General features: G+C 41.3%; 1 protein-coding gene across 5 annotated transcripts in view; it reads left to right on the plus strand.

Annotated features, from left to right (window-relative positions):
* Positions 1–75: 75 nt before the first annotated feature.
* The window catches only part of MED15 (mediator complex subunit 15), a 30,250-nt gene continuing 12,001 nt past the window's right edge, over positions 76–18,324 (plus strand). For 3 of the 5 annotated variants that reach the window (XM_057411281.1, XM_057411282.1, XM_057411284.1), the window contains exons 1-8: positions 76–256; positions 6,811–6,898; positions 8,413–8,464; positions 8,852–8,881; positions 10,082–10,297; positions 10,849–11,111; positions 11,895–12,275; positions 13,376–13,465. In XM_057411281.1, coding sequence (XP_057267264.1) covers positions 189–256; positions 6,811–6,898; positions 8,413–8,464; positions 8,852–8,881; positions 10,082–10,297; positions 10,849–11,111; positions 11,895–12,275; positions 13,376–13,465 — 1,188 coding nt within the window. In that variant the 5' untranslated portion in view covers positions 76–188. The remainder of the gene's footprint in view (positions 257–6,810; positions 6,899–8,412; positions 8,465–8,851; positions 8,882–10,081; positions 10,298–10,848; positions 11,112–11,894; positions 12,276–13,375; positions 13,466–18,324) is intronic. The other 2 variants (XM_057411285.1, XM_057411286.1) reach the window with 1 other exon arrangement.

An 18,324-nucleotide genomic window follows, 5' to 3' on the forward strand; every position in this document is an offset into this window, starting at 1 on the left:
ACATTTCCCAGCGAGCCTTGCGAGCGTCGGCAGCTCTCGCGAGAGTTGGAGGGGCTCCCGCCGGGGCTCCATTTCCCTCAAGCCTTCAGCGCGACAGTAGTGGATCTGCGGCGCTCCCGCGGCGGTGGGTGGCGGAACGGCGGAGGGGAGTGCGGTGGCAGCGGCGGGCGAAGCAGGCAGCGGCAGGGATGGACGTGACTGGGCCTGAGACCGACTGGCGCAGCAGCACCTTTCGGCAGAAGCTCGTCAGCCAGATGTGAGTGCGGGCTGCGGCCTCAGCGCTGGGTAGGCCACAGGCGGGCCTCGGCCTTTGCCGAAGGGACTTCAGCGGCTCCCGCTGCTCCCGAGGCTGCCTGCCCTCCCCCCCCCGCCCCGTGTTTGTGTCCCACCCGTTTGAGCTCCTCTGCGAGTCTTTCCGGGCACTTCCCTTGCTGCCTGGGTTCATACGTGGTTCCCGGTGTTTCCTTTTCCCTAGGCCCTTTCACCCTCCCCCTGGGAGGGGACCTCCTTACCAGGATTTACTCAGACCCCGTGCGAGGGGTTAGCCGGGCCCCTTCTTTGACTTCATTTCTCTGCTTCTCCTTCCCGTTCACTTTCCTCTTGCCCATGAATAGCGGCTTCCTGTCCCACTTGACAGGATCTGCTTTAGGCCTTTGATTTTGGCAGTGTCCGTAGTACTGTCAAGTTTGACATATTCTGTCCTATGAAAACCACTGTTGCTATCTTGCATCTGCCATTTTAGGGCAAAAAATAAATAGAAAATGTTGGGTGATTTAGTGTGAACTTCAGTTTGTTGCCTTTTCACTTGTCCTTTGTGAAACAATATCTACCTGAACTACTTTGCTGCTCTGCATGCTTTCTCTATTTTATGGAAGGTTCTTCTGTGGTATGAAGGGTGGTTTTTACAGGAGTGAAAACACTGTTCCATCCTTCTGAAAGTCATGTTGAAATCCTTATGTATTGTTCTGGGTTCAGCAGTAGCAGTCATTTTCCTCCTTCTTAGTAGCTGGTGCAGTGCTGTGTTTCTGACTTTAGTCCAGGAACAGTGCTGATAACACACTGATGTTTTTAGTTCTTGCTAAATAATGTTTACCCCGATCAGGGACTTTTTCTTTCTCACGCTGTGCCAGTGAGGAGGGGCACAGGAAGCCAGGAGGAAGCAGAGACAGGGCACCTGACCCAAATTAGTCAAAGGGGTATTCCATACCACAGCACATCATGCCCAGTATGTAAACTGGAGGATTGCTGCTCTGATTGGGCTGGGTATCAGTCGGTAGGTGGTAAGCAATTGTATTTTCTCCCCTTGTTATTTCCCTTATCATTATTATTATTGGAGGCAGCAGTAGTGATTTGTGTTATACCTTAGTTACTGGACTGTTCTTATTTCAACCTGTGGGAGTTACGTTCTTTTGATTCCCCTGCCCATCCCTCCAGGAGCTGGGGGAGTGAGTGAGTGGTTGTGTGGTTCTGAGTTACTGGCTGAGCTTAAACCACAACATGTATATATGAATGCTTGAGAAGCTTGATCTTGCCCTGTTGCTTGTGAGAATCAACGTTTAAAACCAGACTGTCTGACATGCAAGCAGTATACTGTTTGGCTGCATGTAGTTTTACTGTCTGGCTGTGGGCTTTACTTAAGGTGTTTCAGAATTAAAGTGTTATGATATTCATTAAAGAAATAGATAATTTGTGTCTGTCAAAGCCATGCAAACTTTCTTGTTTCTCAGAACTGATGTTTTACTTTTTAAACTTTCTGCAAAGTCACTAATCTTAGATTAATCCTGTGCTGCTGCTTCTCTTCCTCTTCTACTGCTTCATCAAAATAAGCAAAGAAAAGTGCCCTCCAATGCTGTGTAACTTTGAGGAAATAAATATGAATAATGAGGCACAAACCTTAATGAAATAAATCTTTGGTTCTGCATTTGCACTGCAAATGGGAACTGTTTTTTCTTGGAGCAGTAAATGCTGATAAACATTTCAATGGAAGCATATAGCTAGAGATAAAAAAAGGCTACCACTGACTATTAATCTTTAGGGTTAATGCCATATGAAGAGATGACAGTAAACTTCAACTTCTAATTCTTGTTCTTCAAAAGTGGAAATAAAATGTCCTCAGTTTATTATCTTCTGTATATGCTCAAGGGGGTCTGTATATGATCTGTGTGTGTCTCTCTCTTTTTAGGATTGTGTCTGTAAATGATGCTTCTTCCTTGTGCTTTATCCAGTTTTGTAGTATACATCATATGTTTGCATTCACTATCTTGTTTTAAAAAGCAAACACACTTGTTACTGGGAGAAGTGTATAATGACCAAAAAATGGGGATTTTTTAAAGTATTAAAATATTTTATTAGTATGTGGAAGATATCTGAAAACAACTTGCCTTGGTTCCATGTTGGTACTTAGGATAAAGTGAAGCTAGCCAGAAGTAGAATTTATAATAGATAAGTTTGTTGAATGAGAAATAGAAGCAATATATTGGCTAAAAAGAGCTCTGTATGCATGTAGTTCCTGTCAGTTTTGCCATTAGTGAGGGTTATGTAGTAGGTAAAAGAGGGAGGTAATTAAAATAAATACCGGGTGAAACATCTGAAAGCTTTCTTTATTTGTGGGAAGGTTATTCCTAACAGTTACGAAAATACACTGTCTTCCATGTATATCTTCCAGTTCATCCTGCAAATAACAAGTTATATTTATTTGTCAAATGCATATTAATACTTGGTCTTAAAAGTTAACTTAAATGTGTGGGATCATTCTCATAACTCATTTTAAGTGCGTTGTTATAGCTTCTGGATATAGAACTCTTAATTTGTTGCTATTTCACGCTTGGGTTTTCATTATAACACTGAATTTAAGTTTTGGGGTTAGTTTTGGGTGGGGTTTTTGTATTTTATGGTTGGTTTTTGGTTTGTTTTTAAAAGAATGACATTATGTGGGTGAACCTTTCAGGGCTGGTGTGCAAAATAGGCATCCTAATGAATGTGTCAGTGGTCAGTGCATATGATTTGGTTATTATCATTGAAAGAATACTGTGTTTGATGACCTAGGAAGCCCTCTTTAGTATTAGGTTCTTGCATAACTGCAGGCCTAAGCAGGACTTTCATAAGATCTGGGAAAGCCTGAGCTCAGATGACTGAGGCCAGGGAACAGCTTTGGCTTCTCTCAGGTTGTTCCAGGAGACAGCAATGATGCAAGAGTGTGAATATACACTTCTGCTTACAGGGCACCCCTTCATTCTGGCCCTTGCTAGGAGCAGGTATGTCCCGGTGCCTTGGAGTCTCCTTTGTAAAGGCCTTTCCTTAGTGTTTTTAGATGTTGATATGGCTGAAGGACAAATCTGAACTGGGTTGTGTTGTGGGAAACTCAGTATGTGGCTGTCTGTAGTTCCTGCTCCAAGCTACATCTGCTACTTTGGTTCTGCCCCAAGCTGTGTTAGAAGGGAATTATGTTGTGTGTAGAAAAAGGATGAAACTTGTATGATAGTCCCTTATTTTTGTGTTCATTTTTTTGCTTGAAGTTTTGATGTGTATATTCTCACTTAAGATTTGGCTGATGGTTCAGCTAGGTGAGAAGAAAGAATGTGTGATCAGAAATAACGATGAAAATGTGGAAAGCACATGAAAGGAGGTAGAGGTGGAGCCTGAGGAGCAAGCAGGCAGGAGACGAGCAGATAAGCTAAAGATTTTTGAGTGAGGAGAGGAAAAAAAAAAGAGAGCATCAGTACAAATGATCTTCCTATTAAACATTTCACAAAACCAGCTGATAAAGCAGCCTTCATTTTATATTCCAGCCTTGGTTGGATGAGAGTTCTCTGATGAGAATTCAGGCAGAAAAAGTTAAGCAGGACCATAGAAAGTGAGGAATTAGTTTTATAAGTGCTTATTTTGACTGACCTGAAGAAGCTGCTCCTCTGCAATACCTCTTCATTCCAAGTGTTTGGGTTGCCATGCAGTGAACCTGATAGGGAAATTTCTCAAAGTTATAAATAACTCGGGAATGGTGGTTATTTTTAGCTTTGATTGTTCTTCAGTACTGCTGGTTGCACAGTTGTACTGACATAGCTTGGAAGGGGCAGCTTCTTACCTAGTCACCTGTACTGGAGGATACTTCTGCTGGAGGATATCCTTGTGAAGCTATGGAGGGGTGATTCTGTGTTGTGGGAAGGGTTTGTTTTTTTTTTTCATCACTGCAGAATAGGAAAGAAAGACAGTGTTAGAACAAGTCCTCAGAGAGACTGGATGGTCCTTTGCTTTCACCTCTGTAGCTGAAAGAGATGTTCCGGGGACTGAGCCCCTATGTGTTCTGTTAAGCAAGTGTAAAGGAAGTAACATAGGTGATTCGTGTTTTGGGTCTTCTGCTGGTCTGTGTTATGTGGGTACTCCTGCAGTGAGGGCTGCTCCTGCTGAAACTTGTTATGTCTGATCTATAACTAACAGAAATGTGTGGGACAAGATCAAGTGACTAAAGTATAATGCATTTGTTGGTGTTTCCTTGGGGGTTTTTAAGACTTTTAATGTGGATAGATGTGGCTAATGGCTGAGCAGCACACTTCCTTCCCCTCCCCCCCATTTTTTTTTTTTTTTTTTAAGCAGGAAAGGTTTGTTATAGTGAACAAATAGTCTGTTTTATGAAGCAGCATTTGGTGATGTTACGTACTTAATGTAGTGTCGGCCATGGAACTCATTGCCCTTTAGTTTCATTGGAAGAACTGATTTATGCAGTTAGTTCATGGTATGAACTGGAAAGGGGAGCTGGGAGAGTTTTGAAGGAGAACGTGTCTTTCAGGATTTTTCAACTAGGCCAGCTGGCTTGAGTGAGAGGTTGCACATTGTTGGGCTGGAAGCAGCTTCTTGAGAATGAGGGGGAGTTCCTGAAGCTGGTGTAGCTCTTAAATGCTTCATCTTGTGAAACTGCAACTTTGAGTGTTCTGCATGAAATGAAATAGGCAGAGGTTTTGTGCCCATCTTATGATGGGTTTAGTAAGTGCTTAAGAGGCATTTGAAGGTTGAGCTGGTACCATCTAGTTTTCAGAATTTTGTTGACACTGGTGTTCTGCAAGGATCTAGAGCTATGGTCTTTTTTTTTTTAGTGACTTTCAGTCTTTTAGCGTAAATCTTTTTATCTTGATTGCAGATAAATATATGAACAAAGAACGAGTTGTGTATTTTTTCCTCCTCCTAGTCTAAACCTTTATTGGAATGCTGACAGATATGTCAGCTATATTATGGAGTGCTATTTTTAGTAATGCAGATGTAGTCATTATAAAATGTCTTTCATGTTCTATAACATCAAAAGGTGGATACATATAAAAGTAGACAGCTTCTTTGCTGTGGATTTTTTTTTCTCAAAGCTCTGATACCATGTTAATCACTGTCTATGTCACAGCCACTTAGCGCTACCTGCAAGTTGCTTCCTCTGCTTGCCTCTGCATAATCTTTTTCTTGTCTTCCTGCCTGCTCAGTTCTTGGTGCTCTCAAAATGAGAGGCACTGGGCATTGTTATTGTACTGTTGGACTGGGAAGTTGAGGAGGATTCAGAAAGTAGTGGCAGCCTTTCTGAAAGGGAAAGCATTAAAGCAGGGAGGTGTCAATAATTAATTGGATATAGCTTTTTCCTCTGCAACAAATCTCCTTTATGAGCAACTCACTTTAAGGCTTGCTTGCACATGGAGGAATAGTTATTCTGCATTGTGTTCAGATTCTGCTTCAGTTTAGGTAACCTTCATGTATAACAACAGGGTGTTTTTTTTTTTTAGTCTCTGAACACAAACAAATTACTATGAGGGAGCTTTACAGCTGGTGGCTATGTTCTGTTCTCTGCATACAGGCTGCAGCAGATTAGCTGTATGCTACTAGTTTGCAAAGTAAGGGTGTGAGTTGTGGCAGCCTAAAGTCCTGCATTTTAAGGCTATAGCATCTCCTCACTTCTGTGACTGTGTTACTGAGTTAATCCAGGAAGCTGGACCAGCTTTCTGCTTCTACAAGCACCATTCCTGCTGAATGGGAGGTGGTAGAAATTCAGAGGGAAGAAAATAGGAGTCCTCCTTCAGACTGGCTGAAACTTTCAGGGATCACTGCTGTTACATGCACGCTGCTCATGCAACAGCAGCTACTGAGCAATTAGTTTCTGAGATGTTAATTACAAGGTGAAAGTATTTCCTGATAAGTTGCTTGTGGAATTTTGATCGTAGCTGCTAGGTTGCTTTGGAGCAGAACAGGTTTTGCAGGGAAGTGACATGTTTCCAAAAATGAGAATGCCCAGAGCATTCAGGCCTGTTCATCTGACTGAACTCCTTGTTTTAGGATGTGTTAATCTCAGTGCATGTTTCATAGTTGAATTGATTGCTGCTTCCTGATGTACTGAGAATGCCCCTTCTTTTCCATCCACATCCTTAGCAATGTGTAGGGTTTAGTTTTTCCTTTTGTGTGTGGTTTTGTGTTTGTGTGGCTTGGTTGTGGGCTGGTTGGGGTGTTTTTGCCTTTTCATTGTGTATATTTAGTGTCCCATCCAGAGGGCAGATCTGGATCCAATTTACTAGAGGTGTGATGGAGGAAGGACAGTAAGTCCCTGTGATTCTGGCTGGTAGATGGAAAAGAACAGTAAGGGAATTGAAATTTTTTATTACCAAACCTGTTATTTTTCTTCACCTCAACTTTCCATCGCCAGGCCCTTCTTTTCACCTTCCCGCTTCACCTGCTGCTTTCATGTTGATTGTCCTCTCCCTGCCCTGTCTATAGATCTTCCTACCTACAGAATGCATTTTCTGATGTCCTCAATTAATACTTGATCTTGGTTTTTCCTCTTTTTTTCAGTGATGATGCTATGAGGAAAGCTGGTGTTGCCCATAATAAATCCAGCAAAGACATGGAGAGTCATGTGTTTATGAAGGCCAAAACAAGGGTAAAACATCTCTATTTGTTTCCAGAAGTTACTGGGGGGTCAAAAGCAGTTTGGAACAACTGAAGGAATACCAAACCCAGTGCACTTAGTTAACTGTCTCTGCTTGGAGTGCATAGTTATGCAGGATTTTTTATTTTTATGTGCTGCTTTTATCCTGATGTGTTTTGCATCCAACTGAACTTCAGTCCAAGACAGGTTTGCTGCTGCAGCAGCATTTAATGCGTATGTGGGACCTCACTTAATTTTTATCCAGAGACTTGTGTATAGTGAGTTGCATAGAATTTCCTTCATCTACTGTGTAGTGCCACCCCGTATGACCAGTTTGTTGATGAGGAGAAACTAGAATATTAATGAAAAGGCTGTGTCAAGAGTAAGACCAAGGGAAATGTTGTGGTCTCTGTGAAAGTCTGGTTATCAGGTACATTTCTAGACTACCAGAATTCCGACATCTTTTTCTGGAGCTGTGTTATAAGAAATTGCATACTGTTGCTGTCTCCAGACAAGCCATGTTTAGGGTAGAACTTGTCTTGGTGAATATTTTATAATGTTAATGTTACAAATTTGTGCCTGCATTCTCACTGGTGAGGTAGTAGTTTCACAGACTGCCTCAGTCCTGTGCAGTTTCTCTTACACTTTATGAAGCACACTAATAAAATTCTGCAAAGAATATTTGTCTTTTCGCTTCTGACACTTGTGTCATATGTTAGTCTTTAAAGTTGTTAACTTGTATTTGTAATACTATCTTGGCTTAGAAAATGTTCTTGTAGTGTGAATGGTACATAGTTCAAGGACTAAAGTAAGTTTGTCTACCAAATAAGCAGGTTCAGCCCTTAAGAAAAAGGAATTGGAGTGGGTAAGAGGTGGAAAATGAATTTATTGGTTTATAATTATGTTCACACATTGTGATCCTCGAAGCGTGACTGTCATGGAGGTTCTTTCCAGTGAATTTTGTGGTTCCTTGGCTTTCTTACACCAAGAACCATAATGACCTATTAGTAAAAATATTATCACTTAGAATCATAGAATAGTTGGGGTTGGAAAGGGCCTTAAGATCATCCAGTTCCAACCCCCCTGCCATGGGCAGGGACACCTCACACTAAGCCATGCCACCCAAGGCTCTGTTCAACCTGGCCTTGAACACTACCAGGGATGGAGCATTCACAACTTCCCCGGGCAACCCATTCCAGTGCCTCACCACCCTGACAGTAAAGAACGTCTTTCTTATATCCAATCGAAACTTCCCCTGTTTAAGTTTGAACTCGTTACCCCTTGTCCTATCTCTGCAGTCCCTAATGAAGAGTCCATCTCCAGCATCCTTATAGGCCCCCTTCAGATACTTGAAGGCTGCTATGAGGTCAATTAACAGACTGTTCCTCACAAGTTAACTGCTCTGAGAAGCCCACAGAGACTGCGAAGTAAAACCTGTTAAGTTGAGGAAGAATACTGGAAAGCCAGAAAGTCGTGGCTGGTCTGTTTTTACTTCCTGTTCTAAAATACTCATTTTTCACCTTTAGGAGGAATATCTTTCTCTTGTGGCCAGACTTATTATCCATTTCCGAGATATCCGTAAGTAATTGGGTTGGGGGCTGTGGGTTTTTCATTTCCCCTCAGTAATGGGATTGTTTATCCCATCCTCCCCCCAAAAAATAAATTTTAGGGTTTCTGTGTGTGGTTCTGCTTGTGACTCTTCAAGTTGCTTTAAAAATTTCATGTAATATGCATGCTTAATTTCTAAGTATTATTCCTTTTACACATCCATCTATAATTGAAGAGTCTTTGAGAAATTATTTAAATTTACTGCTTTTTCCACTTTCCTAGTTTTTTCCTGTACTTTTGCTTGCTTTCCATTACCTGTATAGCATCTTAGTTACCAAATTGGCTTAGGTTAATGTATTTTGGGGCCAAATTTGTGTGATGATATTCACAAAGGCAATTAACTGTCTTCCTTTGCAGACAATAAGAAATCTCAAGCCTCAGTCAGTGGTAAGAGCTTCTTTTTACTTCTTTCATTTTTTTATTTTCCTCCTGCCCCCTGTTTCTGAACAGAACAGCTTAGAAATCAGGGCTGTAGTGAATTAAGAAGGTAGATTTTGTAGCTAGAATATAAAATGCTGCTGTAGGAAAGGAAAGGTATCATGATAGCTTTGGAGTTGTTCCATGGTGAGGGTGAAAGGGTGGGCAGTATTTTGGATGTAGCATGGGAGACTTGTTTATATCCCAGTTTGTACTTTTGTTAGCTTGCTACACTAAAATTCTTGAAAGAACAGGAGTGATTGAAACTAATCTCCTGCTGAGCAGTCCAGGTTCCTCCCTGTTACCAGCTTTGGGTTCCTCAGTGTGTTGTCAGAGGGAAGTGCTGTGTTTGTGGGGCGTACGCAATCTGCCATTTACTGACGTTGGATCTGATCATGCCTTCTGCCTCCATGCTGGTTTTATAGCAATTTATGTTAGGAGCATAGTAGGATCCTCTGTTTTTATCCTCTCACAGGCTAAATATGCAGTGTCTGTGACTGGGTAATATTCAGTCTAGACAGTTGGAAATTATAAGTATTCTTAAAAAAGAGGGGGTGTTACATTCTGTACCTGATTAATTCTGCTTCTGCACCCCATGTTGTGTTTTGCCCTCTTGAATGGCAATTCCTGCTTTGACTTTACTCTTCTGTGTGCCTGAGGTTCAGACTACGACAGTTGTCTTGAAAGGCACTGAATTTATCCACTGCATAATAAACGTAATGTTATGAAGGTAACAGTATAGCAAAGTACATCATCTTGTCTGAGCCCTGCTTTTTTGTGTTGACTTCAGGAGGAAGAGGCTAATTGGATCCACAGTGGGAGTCATTTCTTGGGTTTTGAGGTTACTAGCTGTATATATCCTCATGGATATATGGGTTTTGACTTGCATATAAATTCAGAGGTGACTAGTAAGTTCCTTTACTCTAATGTATTTAGAATATTTTTGGAACTTTGAAGCATTTTAAATAATCACAATTCTGGTTACAGAGAGACAAAGATGTGCCAGAAGCCTTTTGTCTCACAGCAGAGCACTGAATGTTAGGTTCTCAGGGCTTTGGATCTAGACACGATCTGAAGCCAGCAGATCAGAGAGTGGATGATGGTGAGCAGAGGATTTTTGGGGTGGCAGTTGCGTGGCTGGTTGCCTATTGGTAACTATTTTCTTTGTAGATCCAATGAATGCCCTGCAGAACCTAACTGGGGGTCCCCCAGCAGGGACACCTGGAATGGGCATGGCTTCCCGAGCCCAAGGAGCACCGCTGAGTGGGATGAGTGGCCTTGGTCCCATGGGACAACAGATGAGTCTCCCAGGGCAGCAGCAGCCTCCTGGAACCTCAGGAATGGCCCCTCATGGTCTGGCTGGTGTCTCTGCAGCTACTCAGCAGAGTAAGTGTTCAGTTTGCTTCAACCACTGAAATTGTTAGATCAGCTTTTCAGTACATACCTCTTTTCCACCAGGAAAGGGTGCTGAAACGGTTTCATACTACTGGCTAAATTAACTAAGTGAACTGCAGGAAGAATTGGTTTCAGATACTGCTACTTAATGGGATGTCTTACTTAGTGTAGTGAAGAGTAGTTTAGCTGTTTATATGAGAAAATGCTTCTTTAATCCTACTTCAGAACTTTGTTTTTGTAGAACTCACCTATTTTTGCTATGGGTATGGTGCTTCCTCTGTGCATGTTTCCTCCTCCGTATTCTATGATTCTATTTCTACATTCTCTACATTACTGACTCAATATAGGCAGTGAGGAGTAGAGGTTGGTAGTAATTCCCCCTCTTTAATGTGCCTCATCCATTTGAGGAAGCAAAAGTATATGCTGCTAAGGAAGAACATTAATGTACTTTAGGGATTATTTTCAGTTATGAGTTATACTGGGTAACTGTCTCTGGCACTGTTTGGGTTTCATGTTTTAAGTCCAGTCTACCTTCTTTTTAGCCCAGCTTCAGCTTCAGCAGATAGCTCAGCAACAGCAGCAGCAGCAGCAACAATTCCAGCAGCAGCAGGTGGCTTTGCAGCAGCAGCAATTCCAGGCCCAGCAGTCAGCCATGCAACAACAGTTTCAGGTCCAGCAGCAGCAACAGCAGCAGTTGCAAGCTGTCCAGCAGCAGCAGCAGCAACAGCAGCAATTGCAAGCCGTCCAGCAGCAGCAACAGCACATGCTAAAACTGCAGATGCAGCAGCAGCAAAACCAACAGCAGGTGACAACAATGGCAATTGAGGTGATCTGTGATCAGTTATTTGACAAGTGAGGCTTGGCTTGCACAGAAGTACTGAATCTCAGCTCTGCCGGTTATTAACACATTTCCAGTTCAGTGCAGGACTTCAGTTTAGACTGACAAGTTAATTGCCGACAATGTTACATCCCAGAGGAAGGGTTTAACATTGTTTGGTTGCTGTCTTCTGTCATAGCAATAGAGAATTAAAGCCCTTGTGTCTTTCTCTCTGTAAACATCAGGATAGTCTTTCATTCTGACAAGAACAGAGATATGGGAAAGAACTAAAAGCACTGATACTACTCTAGAAATGGTTGTTTTGTCATTGTGTGAATTATACATTGCTGCTTTATAACATATGTGCCAATACACATGTATCATCCTCAGGCAGAAAAGCAGAAGAGGAAACTTCAGCTGTCATGCTCTTGTGCAGCTTCTGGTAAACAGTGGTGTTGATATAGGCTGGTTATATTTGAAGGAAGTGATTCTGAGCCCATTTGTGCAGGAGAAGCTGGTGGACTTCATCTTTGCTTTTGAAAACAGTTTTAGTAGCAAGACAAGCTTGTAATATTGAAACCATGGGCTTTGCACTATGTAGAGTTGGGATATATGAAGCTTGAGTGGATTAAAAAGGTTGAGTTTGCCCTTTGGGCTTAAAATGTCAGACTGACCTACTAGGATTCTGTTTGCTCTTGGTTTATGCTATAAAAATAAAGCTGCTATTGCATCGGTGGAAGCTTTAGCATCCTGGCCTTTTCTGCTTTTCAGATACAGCAGCAACAGCAGCAACAGCAACTACAGCGAATTGCCCAAATGCAGCAGCTGCAGGCAGCACAGGCTATGCAGGCACAACAGCAGCAGCAACAGCAGCAGCAGCAACAGCAGCAACAAATACCACAACAGCAGATACAGCAGCAGCCACCTCAACAAGTAATGCAACAGCAGATACAACAGATGCAGCAGCAACAACAGCAACAACAACAGCAGCAGCAGCAACAACAGGTTGCTCAGGCACAACAGTCTCAGCTTCCACCACAATCCCAGCCTCAACCCCAGCCCATGGTGTCTCAGCCACAGGCAATCTCAGGACAGATTCCTAGTCAGGTTATGCCTGTTACTCTAACGCCACAGCAATTAAAAGCAATGCAGGTAAGGGCTGGTCACCAGCTGATTGTTGGTTCATTATGATCCTCTAGAGAAATAAAAAGTCTTTGACTTTTACTAATAATGAAGTAGGAGAAAACACAGGTTGAGATCTGTAGTTTGAATGTTACGAGTTTAGAGGTTTATGTCTGAGCCTGCCAGTAGAGAACAGTTTTGTGTCCAAGAGTAGGACTTATGGAACTCTGAAAACCATTTATACAGCTCATATTTAGAAATAATTTCTTCTCTCACTCTTAAATAGACAAGTTAGGAAAAAAAAAAAGAGGAAAGAAAAGAAAAAGAAAAAAGAAACAAACAACTCTTGTTAAAGAAAAATGATCTCTGTGATGTTTCCTGCTGTAGAACATGAGCAAATACTTTGAAATGCCCAGTGCATGTGACTGGAGCCAGTGCTGGCTATCTAGTATGCTGGCTTTGCTTCTGCTGCCATGCTTAGAAGTTCTAGTCAGAGTTTAAGATACTGGTAGTTCCTGCCTTGAAGAGAATGGGGACAAGACAAGAGTTTTGCTCTGTTGAACTTCTTGCTGGGTTATCCTCTTAATGGTGCAGCTTTTTGAACTGTTGCTTCTCTTTTGGGCCTTGCTGGGGAGCAGTGGTGGGCCAGCCACAGTTGAGTAATTACTGACCTCAGATGGGCAGGTCGATATACCTATGTTGTGCTCCTAACAGCTATGCTAGGAGTAGTTAGAGGTCACATATATCATACTGACAGTCGTAATGCATGTGTAAACATTGGAAATATTGGTTATTGGTAGGTGCTTAATGCAGTGTGCTTGAGGGAAATCAACATGTATGCAGTTAACTATGTTTGCCAGAAAGTACCTAGTATTTTCATAGAAAGACCTCATAGTACAGGTAAGAAGTTGCAAGAAGAAATTGATCCTTGAGCCTGTAATCTGTGGAAGACTGTTTTAAATGGTAAAACCATTGGAACTTTCATAAAGAAAGCTCAAAAACTAGGAATAATGTATATGAGGCTGATGTTGTCTTCACACCCTTTTTTATGAGCATAGTGAACGTAGTTGAAACAGAAATGTCATACCCTAATCAGATGTATATGTTTACTCTTTCTTTTTGCACTCTAGGTAAGAGCTCAGCTGGTCCAGCAGCAGCAGGCAGCAGCAGCAGTGCAAGCAGCTCAGGCACAAGCTGCTCAGATGGGAGCTTCAGGGCAGGTAAGGGACCAGAAGCCAGTATTGCTAGTTATAGGCCTGTAGCAAGTGCATGGTAGAGATAAGCATGGAGATGGGTTTCTGGTGGCTTTCTCGTGAGGGGTCTGACATTGGTCATACCCTTTGTAAAGGGGATATGGGCTTTTATGCTGCTTCTCCTTTGCCAGGAGTCAGAGGCAGGATTTCATTGACAACCTCTCTGTGCATGTTTTCTGTCCCAAGTAGGTAAGATTGTTGCTTTTACTGACACAGGAATGCCCATCAATAAGACATCCTTCTGTGGTCACACTACAAGTCTGACTGTTGGTACCTGGAGTGTATCACCTCTTCTTTTGTTAAACTTTCTTAGGTGACCACCTTGTTGCATAAACTTTATTTCTGTACTGTGAATCTTTGCCTGCTCTCTTTACTCACATGTGATTTACCTTCCATCTCTATGTTTCAACTACAAAAATAGTATAGACAATGAAATCTCTCTGCACTCCCCTTTCATTCCTTTCATCTTTCGTTCTTTTTCTGAGTGAAATGGGCAGTAGATGTAGATTGCTCTTGTTCTGAATGTGAATTGTGAAGAACAAATGGCATGGGTCATAAGTGCAGAGTTATGTTTTAAAGAAGTGCTGGGTGAAAGCTGATTGTCTAACACAGTTTTCTTATCCTGCAATACACTTATAGCCCCAGTGATTGTTCATTGATGTGTGTCTGATTTGAAGGATACATGGTAGGGGGGAAATTGGGAATAGCTTGAGCTGAACCTCTCATCCTGTTTTCCACAAGAATATGAAATAGTCTTTCATGGCTTACCTCTGTAGTGTTGAGGCATTTTACAAACACGGGTAAGTAGAATTACCACCACTTTGTAGATGAAGAGACTGAGCAGACAGATGAAATGAGGTTTGACTAGGATTAATGGTAGAGGTCTTTTTGTATACCCAGACATTCCATGTCTGCATGCACCATTTTCCCTTCAACAAACAACTAATAATATAGATCCAATAAGACCTTTGGAAGCTTTTTACTTTGACTGTGATAACAATTGGTTCTTTAACGTGTATCTCCCAAATATGTAACAGGAATAGTATCTTGTACTATCATAGCTCTCATGTGGCCCACATGCTTGTTGGTGGCTAAATTCTGTTTCTGTATTGGTCCTTTTGCTTGTGTCGATGTAACACAGGATATAAAAGCTGAGCAGTGGTAAGTACAGTTGGTACAGTACTGTCAGCAATGTAGAATTCTCTTTCTACAGTTGAAATATGAATTAAAACTGGTTTATTTCTTAAATAATTTCCAGGTGGGAGCTGCAGGGACTTAGGCTGGCTGGAAGGAGACTGACTTTTTTTCTTTTTACTAACTTAATGGTGCTCTTTTCAACTCCTGAGCAGATGGATTGTGCTTATATCGAGTCAACTTGATTCTTCCCGTTTAGTGAAATCATATGCCAGTGGCTTAACAGCATGGCGCATTTGAAAAGTTTCAGGTGATAAGATGGTTGACAGCAGGTTTTTTATTGCAGCTTTGCTCAGACATGTGTAGTAAACTCAGGGATTGCTCATTATCTATTGCAGGTGGAGTTTAGAAAATTCCACATACAGGCTTTGCTCCATTTATTTTCACGAGTCTACTAAAATTCACATAGTGCTGTGGAGTCCAGTAATTAAATGGGTTTCTCATGCTTGTGTAAATATTTTCTGTGTATCCTATTTAAGATTGTGGCAGTGTACAATATTACAGTGCAGCTTTGGTGTTGAGAGTACATTTGGATTTTCTTTAATTTGTAAGAAATTTCTCCTAAGAGTAGATTTTGCTTTGTATTTAGTACATTCTTCACTAGCACCAGCATTTTTAATGGATCTGCCTGGATTTATTTGGGTCAGGGAAGCTTTTGTTATAAAAAAACCCTATCCTAATCTTTGCTTGTTACATTTTAAAATTTATCTCTGGGTGCTTTCATACCGGGGATTTTGGTTGATATGGCTGCATTTTTCCTTTTCTGTTAAGTTCCTGTGCATCCTTCCTGCATAAAAGTAGAAGCACTTCCAGGTTTAAGCATGGATCCACCTGAGTTTTGAAGTTCTTCTCTGAAGTCGTAAAGACACCACACAGGTCAATGTTACCCTGCTTGGGTATCTAGTCCTTGAGAGCATGTAACTCACAGGTGAAGCTGAGAAATAAACACAGCAGTGTCCTAGTGACTGCAGTGTGCTACAGGAGTGCTTTCAGCACCAAGAGAAACGCTGTAATCAAGTGGAGTTAATTATTAATAAAGTTGAAACCACTGTTCTAGTGCCACTCCTTTGGGTGCTTAGAATGCAAATTGGCTCTTGCTCTTTGAAAATCAGAGCTACCTTTAGTGGAGCGACAGTGGCACTGTACTTACATGTGCTCACCAGAAGCTGCGTATTTATAGAATTCTGAATTTTTGGATTTTAGATGAAAGAAAAATACAGACACAGGATTCTACTTGTATATTCCACTTTATTTTTATCAGATAATGGGGTTTGTATCTCACAGGGGAGGGAGACTCTCTTCCTCAGCTTGTTCTCTGTTGTTACAGGGTAAAATTCTCAGTTCTGTGAATTGAGATAAATCAGATTTGCCTTCAGTTTGAATCTTTTCAAAAGTACTTGAGCACTTCTAGTTGTCTTCTGTTTTTAGACTGACAAGAACAACTCCTTCATGGATATATTGCTTTTCCTAAAACGGATGCAATCTTTGGAACCCCCTTTCCCAACTCCTTTGTCAAAGGATCACAGGTTTCATACATGTAAATCAGCTGGTGAATGGGGAAAAAATAGATCACTTCTGTTAAGAGAGTGGTGGAATTGGTATAATTTTATATATACACTTGCTTTCTGAAGCACACATTTAAAAAAAAAAAAAGAAAAAATAAAAGAAAATCAAACACAAAATTGTCCAACCACAAAACCACAATCAGCTGAAAACCTTTGAATTGCAATTTATTATACTGGTGTTCAGTGGTTTGCCAGACACTTAAACTGTGAATATGCTTCTAATTTCCTTGCCGTTGGAGGAAGCAAGCTGATCTTCACACTTTGGTGGCGTGGCATGAGAAACAGGACCAAGGTGGGACGTGCGGGTCACCATAGCATCCCTGGGATTTCACACGCTCCAGAGATCCATGTGCATTCACGAGGGTCTAAGATGGGGTGATTGTGCCTGGAAGGATATATTCCCCTTCCCTCCTGTCCCTCTCCCAGCAATTTTCAAGTTTTTTGTTTTTGGTTTTGTTTTGTTTTTTGGTTTTGGTTGTTTTTTTTTGTTTTGTTAGGGTTGTGTTGCTTCACCAGCTCTCATGTTGATACTGTAGCTCTTCACTGCACTTTGTAGCATCCACCTGTGCTTTGTGCCAGTGCTGGGTTGTTGTGTTAGCTTGTGGTGGCTGTTGCATGCTGTGTGTGTACATGTGCATGTGTGTGTGATGTCTGAAGTGCTCTCATTTGTTTCTCTTTTGAAATCCTGTCTCTGACCATCCCTCTTTGCCTTGGATGGAAGGGGACTGCATTGCTCTGATGTTGTGAACTAACAGCTGTGCTGAATTTGACACTGTTTTCTTTATCAGTTATTGCTTCCTTTTTCAGTCTTGCTATGTTGTATTTAATTTTATTTAACAGTTGTAAGCACATGCATTCTCTGACATCCTCTAGAGACATGTTGCTGGCTGCTTCAGTCCATTTACATTGAACACTAAGCAAGAATGCCCCAAACCATTTACTGAAAGGAGACTTCATTAACAAGTAGGTTAGTTAGGGCCTGTTTAGGTTCCTTGGTAATACGTATGCTGGAGGAAAAAAAGTAGCTTGGAGGACTACTTTACTGTAGATCTTTGAAGAACCAAACAGAAGCTCTTTTACTGTTGACTGAATCTGCCAAAGTTACTGGAACACTACTTAAAAAATATGCTGTATTTGCTGTTAATTCTCGGCATAAGTGGTATAATATCAAAACTTTAAGCAACAGAGGGTTATACAGATATATATTATTAAATCTGTGTGGCTTACTCAGGCTAATGGTTCTGAAAGGTACTTCTAGACACTGCAGAGTAGTGTAGTCCTAATACTGTTGTAAAATGCAAATCCATTCCAGTGCTAACCTCAGCATTTGTCCTAAGTGCTGACATTTCAGGGTGTGCTCAGTCTGTACATCTGGAGAATCAAATAGTGCATGATCAAGGCAGATTATAAGACTCGTAACGAGTATTTTTGCATAGCTTAGTAATAGAGGAATGGATATTTTTCAGAATATTGGAGATTGCAAGGATATATTTGACTTATTCTTTGGGTTATAAAAGGAAGGAAATAGCTTTTTCAAACACAGAAGTCCTTTTTGTTGTCTTTGGTATTATTATAGTGTCATAGGTTGGTCTGAAATCTTGCTCACTGTGGAGCATTTGTACTCACAGCTGCTGTTGAACTGTCAGCCAAATACTTCTGTAATGAAGGATGGCATATGCAAATACTGTTAAATCCTTTGAGCCCTCTGTGGGAATGAAAGCACATCAGCAACCTATGGCATTATATAGCTTCTTACATGGAGCATTCTTGACAACAATTTTAGAGTACTTATTTCCAAGAATTCTAGAAATTTAAGATTTCAGACAAAATTTAGGAAAAGCCCTTCATGTAAATGGCAGCATAGTGAACCCTCGACCCAAGAATCTGAATCTATGTATCAGTTCTCTCAAGATACCTAGAATTCATTAGATGCTTCCTGAAACTGGATAGGAAGGATGAAAAGGAGTTTGATTTATAAGCTAGCATGTTAGATTAACCTTTAGAGAAAAGCTCACTAACCTTCCCTTCATGCTCTCCCTCCCCCTAATTCCTGGAGGTTGCATGTGC

Source organism: Pezoporus wallicus, unplaced genomic scaffold (assembly GCF_028554395.1).
Source record: "Pezoporus wallicus isolate ANWC-B61680 ecotype Strahan unplaced genomic scaffold, APGP_CSIRO_Pwel_v1 contig_6401, whole genome shotgun sequence".
NCBI classification, from domain to species: domain Eukaryota; kingdom Metazoa; phylum Chordata; class Aves; order Psittaciformes; family Psittacidae; genus Pezoporus; species Pezoporus wallicus.